This window comes from Budorcas taxicolor, chromosome 1 (genome assembly GCF_023091745.1).
Source record: "Budorcas taxicolor isolate Tak-1 chromosome 1, Takin1.1, whole genome shotgun sequence".
Taxonomy (NCBI): domain Eukaryota; kingdom Metazoa; phylum Chordata; class Mammalia; order Artiodactyla; family Bovidae; genus Budorcas; species Budorcas taxicolor.
In genome coordinates, this window is record NC_068910.1 from 130,217,530 (window position 1) to 130,233,004 (window position 15,475).

A 15,475-nucleotide genomic window follows, 5' to 3' on the forward strand; every position below is an offset into this window, starting at 1 on the left:
ATCAGGTGGCCAAAGTATGGGAGCTTCAGCTTCAATCCTTCCAGTGAATATTCAGGGTTAATTTCATTTAGGATGGACTGGTTTGATCTCCTTGCAGTCCAAGGGACTCTCAAGAGTCTTCTCCAATGCCACTGTTCAAAAGCATCAATTCTTCGGCTTTCAGCCTTTTTTATTGTCCAGCTCTCACATCTGTTGAGATAGTATATTGAGATAGTATGTTACGTTAAATATTTTTTTGATGTTAAACCAACTGTGCTTTCCTGGGATAAAGTCTACAAAGTCATATGTATTCCTTTTCATATGTTGCTGTAATTGGTTTTGTTGTTGTTCAGTTGCTAAAGTGAAGTGAAGTGAAGTCGCTCAGTTGTGTCCGACTCTTTGCGACCCCATGGACTGTAGCCTACCTGCCCATGGGATTTTCCAGGCAATAGTACTGGAGTGGATTGCCATTTCCTTCTCCAGGGTATCTTCCTGACCCAGGGATCGAACCCGGGTCTCCCGCATTGTAGACAGATGCTTTATCATCTGAGCCACCAGGGAAGTCCTCTTTGCAACCCTGTGGACTGCAGCATGCCAGGCTTCCCTGTTCTTCACCAACTCCTAGAGTCTGCTCAAACTCATGTTCATTGAGTTGATGATACCATCCAACTCTGTCAGCCTCTTCTCTTCCTGCCTTCAATCTTTCCCAGGATTCAGGTCTTTTCGAGTGAGTTGGCTCTTCACATCAGGTGGCCAAAATTTTGGAGCTTCAGCATCAGTCCTTCCAATGAATATTCAGGGTTGATTTCCTTTAGGATTGACTGGTTTGATCTCCTTCTAGTCCAAGGGACTCTCAAGAGTCTTCTCCAGCACCGCAGTTTGAAAGCATCAATTCTTTGGCATTCAGCCTTCTTTATGGTCCAACTCTCACATCCATACACGACTACTGGAAAAACCATAGCTCTGAATATATAGACCTTTGTTGGCAAAGTGATGTTTCTGTTTTTTCAATATGCTCTCTAGGTTTGTCATGGCTTTTCTTCCAAGGAGCAAGTGTCTTTTAATTTTGTGGCTACAGTCACTGTCCACAGTGATGTTGGACCCCAAGAAAATAAAGTGTGTCACTGTCTCCACCTTTTCCCCATCTATTTGCCATGGAATAGATGGCATGAAATGATCATTTTCTGAATGTTGAGTTTTAAGCCAGCTTTTTCACTCTGCTCTTTCAGCTTTATCAAGAGGCTCTTTAATTCCTCTTCCCTTGCTGCCATTAGTGTGGTATCATCTGCATATCTGAAGTTATTGATATTCCTCCCATCAATCTAATTGATGTGCGTCATCTAGCTGGGCATTTTGCATGATGTACTCTGCATATAAGTTAAATAAGCCAGGGTGACAGTATACAGCCTTGACATACTCCTTTCCCAATTTGGAACCAGTCTGTTGTTCCATGTCTAGTTCTAACTGTTGCTTCTTTACCTGTATACAGGTTTCTTAGGAGGCAGGATAAGGTGGTCTGGTGTTCTCATCTCTTGAAGAATTTCCACAGTTTTTTGTGATCCACACAGTCAGTTGCTTTAGTGTAGTCAATGAAGCAGAAGTAGATGATTTTCTGAAATTTCCTTGCTTTTTCAGTGATCCAACAGATGTTGGCAATTTGATCTCTGATTCCTTGGCCTTTTCTAAATACACCTTGTACTTCTGGAAGTTCTCAGTTCGCATATTTTTGAAGCCTAGTTTGAAGAATTTTGAGCATTACCTTGATAGCATGTAAAATGAGCGCAATTGTGTGGTGGTTTGAACATTCTTTGGCATTGCCCTTCTTTGGGATTGGAATGAAAACTGACCTGTTCTAGTCCTGTGGCCACTGCTGAGTTTTCCAAATTTGCTGGCTTATTGAGTGCAGCACTTCAACAACATCCTTTTTTGGGATTTGAAAGAGCTCAGCTGGAATTCCATCACTTTCACTAGCTTTGTTCATAGTAATGCTTCATAAGGGCCACTTGACTTCACACTCCAGGATGTCTGGCTCTAGGTGAGTGATCACACCATTGTTGTTATCTGGATCATTAAGACCTTTTTTGTACAGTTCCGTGTTTTCTTGCCACCTTTTCTTAATATCTTCTGCTTCTGTTAGGTTCATATCATTTCTGTTCTTTATTGTGACCATCTTCACATGGAATGTTCCCTTGCTATCTCTAATTTTCTTGAAGAGATCTCTAGTCTTTCCCATGCTAATGTTTTCCTCTATCTCTTTCCATTATTCACTTAAGGCTGTCTGATCTCTCTTGCTATTCTTTGGAACACTGTATTCAGATGTGTATATATATCCTTTTCTCCTTTGCTTTTCATTTCTCTTGTTTTCTCAGCTATTTGTAAGGCTTCCTCAGACAGCCATTTCGCCTTGTTGAATTTCTTTTTCTTGAGTTTGTTTTTGGTCACTGCGTCCTGTACAATGTTATGAACCTCTGTCCATAGTTTTTAAGACACTCTATTAGATCTAATCTCTTGAATCTATTTGTTACTTCCAATGTATAATCATAAGGGATTTGATTTAACAAGTGAAGTTGATTTAAGTTGTACCTGAATGATCTAGTGGTTTTCCCTACTTTCTTCAATTTAAAGTCTGAATTTGGCAATAAGAAGCTCATGATCTGAGCCACAGTCAGCTCCTGGTCTTGTTTTTGCTTACTGTATAGAGCTTCTCCATCTTTGCCTGCAAAAATATGATCAGTCTGATTTTGGTGTTGACCATCTGGTGAAATCCATGTGTAGTGTCCTCTCTTGTGCTGTTGAAAGAAGGTGTTTGCTATGACCAGTGTGTTCTCTTGGCAAAATTCTGTTAGGCTTTGCCCTGCTTCATTTTGTAATCCAAGGCCAAACTTGCCTGTTACTCCAGGTATCTCTTGACTTCTACTTTTGCATCCAGTCCTGTGTAATGAAAAGGACATCTTTTTTTGGTGTTTGTTCTAGAAGGTCTTGTAGGTCTTCATAGAACCGTTCTACTTCTTGTTTTCAGGCATTAGTGCTTGGGGGCATAGGCTTGGATTACTGTGATGATGAATGGTTTGCCTTGAAAATGAACCCAGGTCATTTTGTCATTTTTGAGATTGCACTCAAGTACTGAATTTTGGACTCTTGTTGACTATAGGGGCTACTCCATTTCTTCTAAGGGATTCTTGCTCACAGTAGTAGATATAATGGTCATCTGAATTGAATTCACCCATACCCATCCATTTTAGTTCAGTAATTCTTAAAATGTTGATGTTCACTCTTGTGATCTCCTGTTTGACCACTTTCAATTTACCTTGATTCATGGATCTAACATTTCGGATTCCTATACAGTATTGTTTTTTACAGCATTGGAGTTTACTTTCACCACCAGATACATCCACAACTGGGTGGTATTTTTGTTTTGGCTCAGCCTCTTCATTCCTTCTGGAACTATTTCTCTCCTGTTTTCTAGTAGCATATTGGACACCTACTGACCTGGGGGCTTCATCTTTCAGTGTCAGATCTTTTTGCCTTTTCATACTGTTCATGGGGTTATCATGAATGGAGTTATTCAGCAAAAATGCTGAAGTTTTTTTTCCATTTCCTTCTCTAGTGGGCCACATTTTGTCAGAACTCTCCACCATGACCCATCTATCTTGTGTGACCCTACATGATATGGCTCATAGCTTCATTGAGTTATGCAAGACTGATCCTTGTCATCATTTTTCTTAGTTTTCTGTGATTGTGGTTTTCATTCTGTCTGCCCTCCGATGGATGAGGATAGGAAGCTTGTGTAAGCTTTCTGATGGGAGAGACTAGCTATCAGGAAAAGTGGGTCTTGCTCTGGTGGGCAGGGCCATGCTCAGTAAATCTGCCACTTTTCTGCTGATGAGTGGCTTGCTAATATTTTGGGGAGGGATTTTTATATCCATATTAATTAATTAGTAGTCTTCAGTTTTCTTTGCTTGTGATGACTTAATTTCCAGGATCAGGGTAATATTAGCCATAAAATGAGTTGGGAAGTGTTCCTACCTCTTCTGTTTTTTTTTTTTTTTTGAGAGAAACTATATTCTGATTATTGAATCTGCATAAGAATTATGAGTATCTTCCTCTTGAAAATTTTGTTTATAAGTCAAAACAAGGACAGTTGAGAATGAAGAGGGAAATACCTCAGGTAAGGATCATAAATAGAAAGTGGGTTTTGTTGCTAAATATATTTTTTGCCAATTTAGTTGAGAATTCTTTGGAGATTATAGAACAATAGTTAGTTGTTTAAAGATGTTGTGGTATATTCATACTATAATGAGCTCTACAATCTTTAAATAGGTTGAAATACATCTAAACGTATTTTTTTGTAGAAATATTTCTATAATATGCTACTAAGTAAGAAAAATACAGATTTGGTTATATATTAGTTAATATGCTTTTGCATATATATTCTTATATGCTTTAAAGGAAAATGAGAAATTTATGCAATGAACTCTACTTTGTTTTATCTGGGGAATGAATTTTAGATAAACTACATGCTATGTTTAATCTTTTCATCTTTGAATATTTATGAAAGCAATATATTATAAAAATATTTCCATTAGAAGTAGTTTTTGGAGCACTAAATATTTGACTGAACAAGATACAGAATCTCTTTTTTCCTGACCTATGTGAGTCCTCTTTGTTTTAAAGGTTCTAGCATATTTCATTTTGAAATTAATTTATCTAATATTGCACATTCCTTTTTTACATGTTAGTCTTATCTCTTTTGTGATATTATGAGCTCTTTATATTTTTCTTTTCTTTCTTTCTCATTGTGATATTATGAAACCTTTCAAACATACAGTGGAGTTGAAAGAATCGTACTGGAACACTCATATTATTTAAATATTAAAGCACAAATATTATTGTACCATTTTATGAGTTTTGACTACAGTATACACATGTAAAATTCAAACCTTATCAGAACATAGAATATTACCTTCACTTAGTAAAGTTCCTTTATGCCCTTTCTAGTCAATTCTCTTCAGGTCAACCACTTGTCAAACCAAGTGGTCAGGGTCAAAACCAGTTCTGATTTTTTTCACCATAGGTTAGTTTTGCTTGTTTATGTATTTGTAATAATACTGTACATACTCTTTTGTGTATTGCTTCCTTTACTTAGCATAATGTTCTTGAGAATCATCCATGTTTTTGTTTCTGTCATTAGTTTTTATTATTTAATTGTTGAGTTATTCTATTGTATGCATTACCACAGTTTTGATGTTTGATTCTCTTGTTTGTCATTTGAGTTTTTTCTAGGTTGTTAAAGCTGTTAGGGGGGTACTTATACAAATTAATATGTGGACATATGCTCATTATTTTCTTGGTTACATACATAGGAGTGAACTTTCTGGGTCATAGGACAGGTATATATTTAGTTTTTAAAGAACCACAACATGCTTTTCCAAAGTGTTTGTGATTTAACACTCCTGCCAACAACACTTGGTGGTCTTTTTTTTATAAAATTAATTATTTTAGTCATTCTGCTGGTTGGATAGTGGTATCTTGTTGTGACTTTAATTTTTATTTCTCTGATGACTATTTTCAGTATTTTCTCTTTCAGACAGTTCGGCATGGTTTTCCTTATCAGCCCACCACATTAGCCTTTGATCCAGTTCAGAAAATCTTGGCTATTGGGACGAGAACTGGTGCTATACGAATGTATCCTTAATTTTGTTTCATTATTTACTATATTAATACCAATTACATTTCCTTAAATATTCAGGTAAGTGAAATATTTATGACCAAATAAATTTTATTGTTTCTTTAGATATGAATAACCCACGTCATCAAATTAATTGGTATATTTTTAATGTTTGTGAGATAAGTATTCATGTCCCTTTTAAAATCCTTGATATTGGTGATTTGTGTTTTGAGTTTTTTCCCTGGTTAGTCTAGATGCTAGAAGCTTGTTAACTGTACTGATTTTCATAAGAAGCAATTTTTGGTTTCATTGTTTTTCTGTATTGTTTTCCTATATTTTATTTCATTGATTCCTGATTTGGTCTTTTTTATTTCCTTTCTGTTGATTAATCTTGGGTTTCATTTTATCTTCTTTTTCTGGTGTTCTAGGGTGAAAACTGAGGTCATGGATTTGAGAAATTTCTTCTTTTCTAATATATGCCTGTAGAGTTGTAAATATCCTCCCAGATTTTGTTTTAGTGTCATCCCAGTTTTGTAAATAAACTTTTAAGATAATTATAGACTTGGGCAGTTTTTAAGAAGTAATATAGAAAAATCCCATGTACTTTTAAGCCAACTTCCCCCAATAGAAATATCTTAAACTATTAGTATACTACTACAACCAGGAAATTGATATACTCGAGGTAAAGAGCATTTCTATCACTGCAGAGATTTCTCATGTTGCCCTTTTAGAGCCACATCCTTACCCTCCAGTTCCCTCAGCCTCATCCTTGACTCCTGACACTTGTTTGTTCTTTGTTTCAATAATTTTGTCACTTTAAAAATGTTATATAAATGGAATCATACTGTATGTAACCTTTTGAGGTTTGCTTTGTTCACTCAGCATAATTCTCTGATGACTCATTGAAGTTGTTGTATGTATTAACAGTTGAATTTTTTTATTGTTGAGTAACATTCCATGGTAGGGATGTACCACAGCTTGTTTAACCTTACACTTGCTGAAGGATATCTGGATTTTCAGTTTCTGATTATGATTAAAGCAGCTATGAACATTTGTGTGCATATTTTTGTGTGAATATAAATTTTCATTTCTCTTGTATAAATGTCCAGGAGAGCAGCTGCAGGGGTTGTGCAATAGCTGCATGTTTAGTTTTATGAGAAAATCCCAAACTGTTTTCCAGAGTGATCATAATATTTTTATTCCCACCAGTAGTATATGAGTGATTCTGTATCTCTATATCATTACCAGCGTTTAGTGTTACTATAGCCATTCTGATCATTTTCTGGTGATGTCTCATTATGGTATTCTTGTATATTTTAGATACTAATCTTTTGTCAAATATATGGTTTGCAGTTATTTTCTTCAGTCTTTTTCTTTTGTTTGTTATTTCATTTTTAAACTTTTTAAAAAATTTAGTTAATTTGTATTAGTTTCTGATGTACAGTAAAATGATTCATATATGTATATCTTTTCTATTCCTATCCATTATAGTTTATTACAAGATATTGCATATAGTTTCCTATGCTGTACAGTAGGACCCTGTTGTTTATCTGTTTTATACATAATTGTTTGTATCTGCTAATCATAAACTCCTAATTTATTGTTTCCCCCTCTATCCCCTTTAGTAACCATGTTTCGTTTCTATGACTGTCAGCCTATTTCTGTTTTGTAAGTAAGTTCATTTGTATCATATTTTAGATTCCACATATAAATGGTATAATATGATATTTATTTTCTTCCAGTCTTCAACTTATCTTTTCACCAACTTAATCGGACTTTTAGAGTCCAGTTTATCAGTTTTTCCTTTATAGGTTGTGCTTCTTTGATATTACCTTTTAGAACTCTTTGTCTCACTTTGTATCTTATTTTCTTTTTTCCCTAAATTATAGTTATACATTTTATATTTAAATACAGGTTCCTTTTTGAGTGAACTTTCTATTTATATTGTCTTGTTTGCTTTTCATAGTAGGGTAGTACTGGATTCATAAAATGAACTGAGAAATGTTCTCTCTGCATCTGTTTTCTGGAATATTTTGTATAAAATTGGTGTTAATTCTTTAAATGTTTGTAAGTATTTTCTAATGAGAGGACTTGGACCTGGAGACTGTGAGATTTTATGTTACAGATTCACTTTTTAAAATAAGTTATAGGACTACTTTAGCTTTCTATTTTATTTGGATAGTTTGTAGTCTGTCTTACTAGTGGTTTGTAAATTTTTATTGATTTTTTTTGGAGGAACTAGCTTTTGTTTAATTGCTTTTGTTTTATTCTTTCCATTTTATCCTGAATTATCTTTAGCATTTCTTTGAGCTTATTTTGCTCTTTTTTTTTAGTTTTTTGAAGTGGGAGCATGTTATTGATTTGAGAATTTTAATTCTCTTTTCTAAGGTATACATTTAGTGTTATTAATTCTCCTCCCAGCACAGTCTTAACTGATTACACAAGTTTTGATATGTGTGTTTGAATTTTCATTCAGTCATATATAGTTTTAAAAATTGTCTTTGAGACTTCTTTGGTCTTTTTTTTTTTTTGATTTATTTTTTTACTTTTACAATACTGTATTGGTTTTGCCATACATTGACATGAATCCACCACAGGTGTACAAGAGTTCCCAACCCTGAACCCCCCTCCCACCATCCTCCCCATATCATCTCTCTGGGTCATCCTAGTACACCAGCCCCAAGCATCCTGTATCCTGTATCGAACCTAGACTAGTGATTCGTTTCTTACATGATAGTATACATGTTTGACTTCTTTGAATCATCAATTACTTATGAAGTATTTTAGTTAAATGGCATGTGTTTGGAAATCAAAAACAAGAAAATTTCCAGTTTTGACTCCATTATGGTCAGAAAAAACACACTTTATGATTTTAATTCTTTTAAATTTGTTGAGATTTGTTCTGTGGCCTAGGATATGATCTGTCTTGGTAGATACTGTATAGACTATGGAAGAACATGAAAGCATTCTTTTCTTTCTGAGTGGATGTTTTACATTTGTCAACTAGATACTGGTTGATTGTGTTGTTGAGTTCTATATTCTTGCTCATTTTTGTCTGGTAATTCTTGTCACATCCCTAGAGTAGAGTGAATTAGGAACTCCAACTCTAATTATGTATATGTTTATCTCTTTCTAGCTTCATTAGTTTTGGCTTTCTGTATTTTTAAGGTCTGTGGTTTGGTATGCACACATTTAGAATTGTTATACCTTCCATGGATTGACCCCTTTATCATTATGTGATGTTTTTACTTATCTCCAGTAATTTTCTTTGCTCTGAAATTGACCTTACGTGATTTTAGCATAACTACTCATACTTTTAAAAAACAAATTAATGTTTACATGTTATAGCTATTTCTATCCTTTTGCTGTAAACTTATGTCATTGTATTTGAAGTGAGTTTATTGTAAATAGAGTATTGTTTGATAATTTTCTTTCTTTTTTTATTGAGATATAATGGACATAAAATGTTATCTTAGGTTCATATGTACAACATAATTATTCAGTATCTCTATATATTGTGAAATGATCAGCACAATAAGTCTAGTTAATGTGTCACCACACATAGTTGCAAAACCTTTTTTTCTTCTGATGAGAATTTTAGAGATCTACCCTCTTAGCAGCTTTCAATACACAGTAGAGTAATATTAACTATAATTACCATTCTGTGCAGTACATCCTCAGATCTTATTTTATAATGAAAGTTTGACTTTTGAACGCCTTCATCGATTCTGCCCACCCCACACCTCCTACCTTTGGCAACCACCAATCTGTTCCCTGTTTCTATGTGTTCAGTATTTTTGTTCGTTTGATTTTTAGATTTCTGTTTTTTAGTGTGAGTGTATAGTATTTGTCGTTCTCTGACTTGTTTGAGTCAGCATAATGCCTTTGATGTCCATCCATGTTGTCACAAATGGCTAGATTTCATTCTTTTAATATGGCTGAGTAACATTCTGTTCTTTGTCTATGTATATCATATTTTCTTTATCCATTCATCCATCAGCGGACAATTAGGTTGTTTCCATATCTAGGCTATTGTAAATAATTCTGGAATAAATATGAAGGTACAGATATCTTTTTGAGTTAGATTTTCATTTCCTTCTGATAAATACCCAGAAGTAGAATTATTGGATTGGGTGGTAGTTCTATTTTATTTTGTTACCTTTTAAAAATATTTAAAATTTTGTGCTGCAGTATAGTTGATTAACAGTGTTGTGTTAGTGTCAAGTGAACAGCAAAGTGATTCAGTTATACACATATACGTATTATTCTTTTTCAATTCTTTTCTTGTTTAGGTTATTGAAACATACTGAGCTGAATTCTCTGTGCTATACAGTAGGTCCTTGTTGGTTAGCTGTTTTAAATATAGTAGTATGTACATGCCCATCCCAAACCTTGTTATGTTTTTCATAGTGCTTGCACAATTTACAGTCTCACTAACAGTGCACAGGGGTTCCGTTTTCTCTATACCCTTGCCAACAGCTGTTATTCCTTGTCTTTCCGATAATAGCCATTTTAAGAAAGAGATAATATCCCATTGCTGTTTCATTTGCATTTCCTTGATAATTAGTGATGTTGAGTGCCTTTTCAATACCTCTTAGCTGTCTGTATGTCTGTTTTTTTTGCAAAAGAATCCATTCAGATCCTTTGCAAGTTTTTAATTGAACTGTTTGTTTTGCTGCCGAGTCATATGAGTTCTTTGTATATTTTGAATATTAATCCCTTATCAGATGTGATTTGCAAATATTTTCTTCCATAGGATAGGTTGCTTTTTTATTTTGTTAACAGTTTCCTTTGCTGTACAGGAAGGAGCTTTTTAGTTTGATGTAGCCACACTTTGTTTTATATTTTGTTGTTATGTTTTGTTTTTTGGGTCAAGTCTGAAGAATCATTGCCAAGAATCGTTTCCAGGAGTTATTCCTTATATTTTCTTCTAGGAGTTTTATGGTTTCATGTCTTTTGTCCAAGTTCTTAATCCATTTTGAGTTAATTTTTGTATATAGTGTAAGATAGTGGTTCAACTTAATTCTTTTGCATATGGCTGTCCAGAAAACTCCAGTGATGCAGTTTTTCCTGCATCATTTATTGAAGAGACGTCCTTCCTCTGTTGAATATTATTGGCTTCCTTGTAAAATACTTGTTGACCAAATATGAACTGGTTAATTTTGGGGATCTTGATTTTATTACATTGGTTTATGTGTTGGCTTTTATGCCAGTATCATATTGTTTTGATTACTTATAGCTTTGTAATAGTTTAAAATGAAAGAGCATGATAAGTCTAGCTTTGTTCCTCTTTCTTAAGATTGTTTTTGCTATTCGAGGTCTTTTGTAGTTGTGTACAAATTTTGGGATTATTTGTTCTAGTTCTGTGAAAAGTGCATGGGTGTTTTTCTAGGAATTCCACTGAATCTTTAGATTGCCTTGGATGGTATGGACATTTTTAACAGTGTTAATCCTTCCATGCTTGAGCATAGTATATCTGCCCTATTATTTATGGTTTCAGTTTCTTTCATCAGTGTCTTATAGTTTCCAGTATACATGTCTTTCACTTCCTTAGGTAAATTTATTCCTAGGTCTTTTATTCTTTTTGTTGTTGTTGTTGTTCTGTCACTGAACAATCGTATCCAACTCTTTGCAACCACAGGGACTGCAGCTTGCTAGGCTTCCCTGTCCTTCACCATCTCTCAGGGCTTGCTCAAACTCATGTCCATTGAGTTGGTGATGCTGTTCCAACCATCTCCTAGTCTGCCATCCCCTTCTCCTGCCTGCAGTCTTTCCCAGCATCAGGGTATTTTCTAATGAGTCAGCTCTTTGCTGCTGCTGCTGCTGATGCTGCTAAGTCGCTTCAGTCGTGTCCAACTCTGTGCGACCCCATAGACGGCAGCCCTCCAGTCTCCCCCATCCCTGGGATTCTCCAGGTGAGAACACTGGACTGGGCTGCCATTTCCTTCTCCAATGCATGAAAGTGAAAAGTGAAAGTGAAGTCGCTCAGTAGTGTCCGACTCTTAGCAACCCCATGGACTGCAGCCTACCAGGCTCCTCTCCCCATGGGATGTTCCAGGCAAGAGTACTGGAGTGGGTTGCCACCACCTTCTCTGCAGCTCTTTGCATCAGGTACCAAAGTATTGGCGCTTCAGCATCAGTCTTTCCAATGAATAGTCAGGATTGATTTCCTATAGGATTGACTGGTTAATCTCCTTGCAGTCCAAGGGACTCTCAAGAGTCTTCTCCAACACTATAGTTCAAAAGCATCAATTCTTTGGTGCTCAGCCTTCTTTATGTTCCAACTCTCACATTTATACATGACTACTGGAAAAACCATAGCTTTGACTAGATGGACATTTGTTGGAAAAGTCATGTCTCTGCTATTTAATATGCTGTCTAGGTTGGTCATAGCATTTCCTCGAAAGAGCAAGCATCTTTTAATTTCATGGCTGTCTTTTAATTTCATGGCTGCACTCACCATCTGCAGTGATTTTGGAGCCCAAGAAAATAAAGTCTCTCACTGTTTCTATTGTTTCCCCATCTATTTGCCATGAGGCAGTGGGACCGGATGCCATGATCTTGGGTTTTTGAATTTTGAGTTTCAAGCCAGCTTTTTCACTCTGCTCTTTTACTTTCATCAAGACGATCTTTAGTTCCTCTTTGCTTTCTGCCATAAGGGTGGTGCTATCTGCATATCTGAGGTTATTGAAATTTCTCCCAGCAATCTTGATTTCAGCTTGTACATCATCTAGTGGGGCATTTTGCATGATGTACTCTGCATATAAGTTAAATAAGCAGGGTGATGGTATACAGCCTTGACGTACTTCTTTCCCAATTCGGAACCAGTCCATTGTTCCATGTCTGGTTCTAATTGTTGCCTCTTGACCTGCATACAGGTTTCTCAGGAGTCTGATCAGGTAGTCTGGTATTCCTATCTCTTTAAGAATTTTCCACAGTTTGTTGTGATCCACACAGTCAAATGCTTTTGTGTAGTCAATGAAGCAGAAGTAGATGTTTTTCTGGAACTCTCTTGCTTTTTCTGTGATCTGATGTATGTTGGCAATTTGATCTCTGGTTCCTCTGCTTTTTCTAAATCCACCTTGAACATCTGGAGGTTCTTGGTTCATGTACTGTTGAGACCTCGGTTGGAGAATTTTGAGCATTACTTTGCTAGCATGTGAAAGGAGTGCCATTGTGTGGTAGTTTGAAAATTCTTTGCAACTGTCTTTCTTTGGGATTGGAATGAAAACTGACCTTTTTCAGTCATGTGGCAATGCTGAGTTTTCCTAATATACTGGCATGTTGAGTGCAGCACTTTCACAGCAGTATCTTTTAGGATTTTGAGTAGCTCTGCTGGAATTCCATCACCTCCACTAGCTTTGATCATAGTGATGTTTGCTAAGGCCCACTCGACTTTGCACTCCAGAAGTCTGGCTCTAGTTGAGTGATTACACCATTGTGGTTATCCAGATTATTAAGATCTTTCTTGTACAGTTCTTCTGTGTATTCTTGCCACCTCTTCTTAATATCTTCTGCTTCTGGTAGGTCCATATCATTTCTGTCCTTTATTATGCCCATCTTTGCATGAAATGTTCCTTGGTATCTGTAATTTTCCTGAAGAGATCTCTAATCTTTCCCATTTTATTATTTTCCTCTACTTCTTTGCATTGTCCACTTAGGAAGGCTTTCTTATCTCTCCTTGCTATTCTTTGGAACTCTGCATTCAAATGGGTATATCTTTCCTTTTCTCCTTTGCCTTTAGCTTTTCTTCTTTTCTCAGCTATTTGTAAGGCCTCCTCAGGCAACCATTTTGCCATTTTGCATTTCTTTTCTTCAGGATGGTTTTGTTCACCTACTCCTGTACAGTGTTTCGAACCTTCATCCATAGTTCTTCAGGCACTCTGTCTATCAGATCTGATCCTTTGAATCTGTTTGTCACTTTTTCTGTATCATCATAGGAATTTGATTTAAGTCATACCTGAATGGCCTAGGGATTTTTCCTACTTTCTTCAATATAAGTCTGAATTTTGCTCTAAGGAGTTCATGATCTGAGCCACAGTCAGCTCCTGGTCTTGTTTTTGCCACTCTATAGAGCTTCTTCATCTTCAGCTGCAAAGAATACAATCAATCTGACTTTGGTATTGACCACCTGGTGATGTCCTTGTGTAGAGTTGTCTTGTGTTGTTGGAAGAGGGTGTTTCCTATGACCAGTGTGTTCTCTTCACAAAGTTCTTTTAGCCTCTGCTCTGCTTCAGTTTGTACTCCAAGGCCAAACTTGCCTATTACTCCAGGTATCTCTTGACTTTTGCATTCCAGACCCCTGTGATGAAAAGAACATGTATTTTGGTGTTAGTTCTAAAGATCTTATAGGTCTTTAGAGAACTGTTCCACTTCAGCATCTTTGGCATTAGTGGTTGGGGCATAGACTTAGATTACCGTGATAGTAAACAGTTTGCCTTGGAAACAAACAGATGATTCTGTTGTTTTTGAGATTGCACCCAGGTACTGTATTTTGGACTCTTGTAGACTATGAGGGCTACTCCAGTTCTTCTAAATGACTCTTGCACACAGTGAAAATGAAAGTGAAGTCACTCAGTCATGTCCGACCCTCAGCGACCCCATGGACTGCAGCCTTCCAGGCTCCTCCATCCATGGGATTTTCCAGGCAAGAGTACTGGAGTGGGTTGCCATTGCCTTCTCCGTTGCACACAGTAGTAGGTATAATTGTCATCTGAATTAAATTTGCCCATTCCAGTCCATTTTAGTTCACTTATTCCTTTTTTTAATATAAATTTATTTATTTTAATTGGAGGTAATTACTTTACAATATTGTATTGTTTTTCCCATACATCAACATGAATCTGCCACGGGTGTACACGTGTTCCCCATCCTGAACTCCCCCTCCCACCTCCCTCCCCATCCCATCCCTCTGGGTCATCTCAGTGCACCAGCCACAAGCATCCTGTATCATGCATCGAACCTGGAAAGGTGATTCGTTTCACATATGATATTATACATGTTTCAATGCCAAATCATCCCACCCTTGCCCTCTCCCACAGAGTCAAAAATACTGTTCTATACATCTGTGTCTCTCTTGCTGTCTCACATACAGGGTTATCATTACCATCTTTCTAAATTCTATATATATGCATTAGTATGTTATATTGGTGTTTTTCTTTCTGGCTTACTTCACTGTGTATAATAGGCTCCAGTTTCATCCACCTCATTAGAACTGATTCAAATGTATTCTTTTTAATGGCTGAGTAATACTCCATTGTGTATATGTACCACAGCTTTCTTATCTATTTGTCTGCTGATGGGCATCTAGGTTGCTTCCAATTCCTGGCTATTATAAACAGTGCTGCGATGAACATCAGGGTACACGTCTCTCTTTCAGTTCTGGTTTCCTCGGTGTGTATACCCAGCAGTGGGATTGGTGGGTCATATGGCAGTTCTGTATCCAGTTTTTAAAGGAATCTCCACACTGTTCTCCATAGGGGCTGTACTAGTTTGCATTCCCACCAACAGTGTAAGAGGGTTTTCTTTTCTCCACACCCTCTCCAGCATTTATTGCTTGTAGACTTTTGGATAGCAGCCATTCTGACTGGTGTGAAATGGTACCTCATTGTGGTTTTGATTTGCATTTCTCTGATAATGAGTGATGTTGAGCATTTTTTCATGTGTTTGTTAGCCATCTGTATGTCTTCTTTGGAGAGATGTCTGTTTAGTTCTTTGGCCCCATTTTTAGATTGGATTGTTTATTTTTCTGGAATTGAGCTGTAGGAGTTGCTTGTATATTTTTGAGATTATTTCTTTGTCAGTTGCTTCATTTGCTGTTATTTTCTC

General features: G+C 36.3%; 1 protein-coding gene across 1 annotated transcript in view; it reads left to right on the plus strand.

The window, feature by feature from the left end:
- STXBP5L (syntaxin binding protein 5L) overlaps window positions 1-15,475 on the plus strand; it is a 308,945-nt gene that overhangs the window by 47,502 nt on the left and 245,968 nt on the right. Inside the window, exon 2 of the mRNA XM_052639468.1 lies at window positions 5,567-5,664. Coding sequence (XP_052495428.1) covers window positions 5,567-5,664 — 98 coding nt within the window. The remainder of the gene's footprint in view (window positions 1-5,566; window positions 5,665-15,475) is intronic.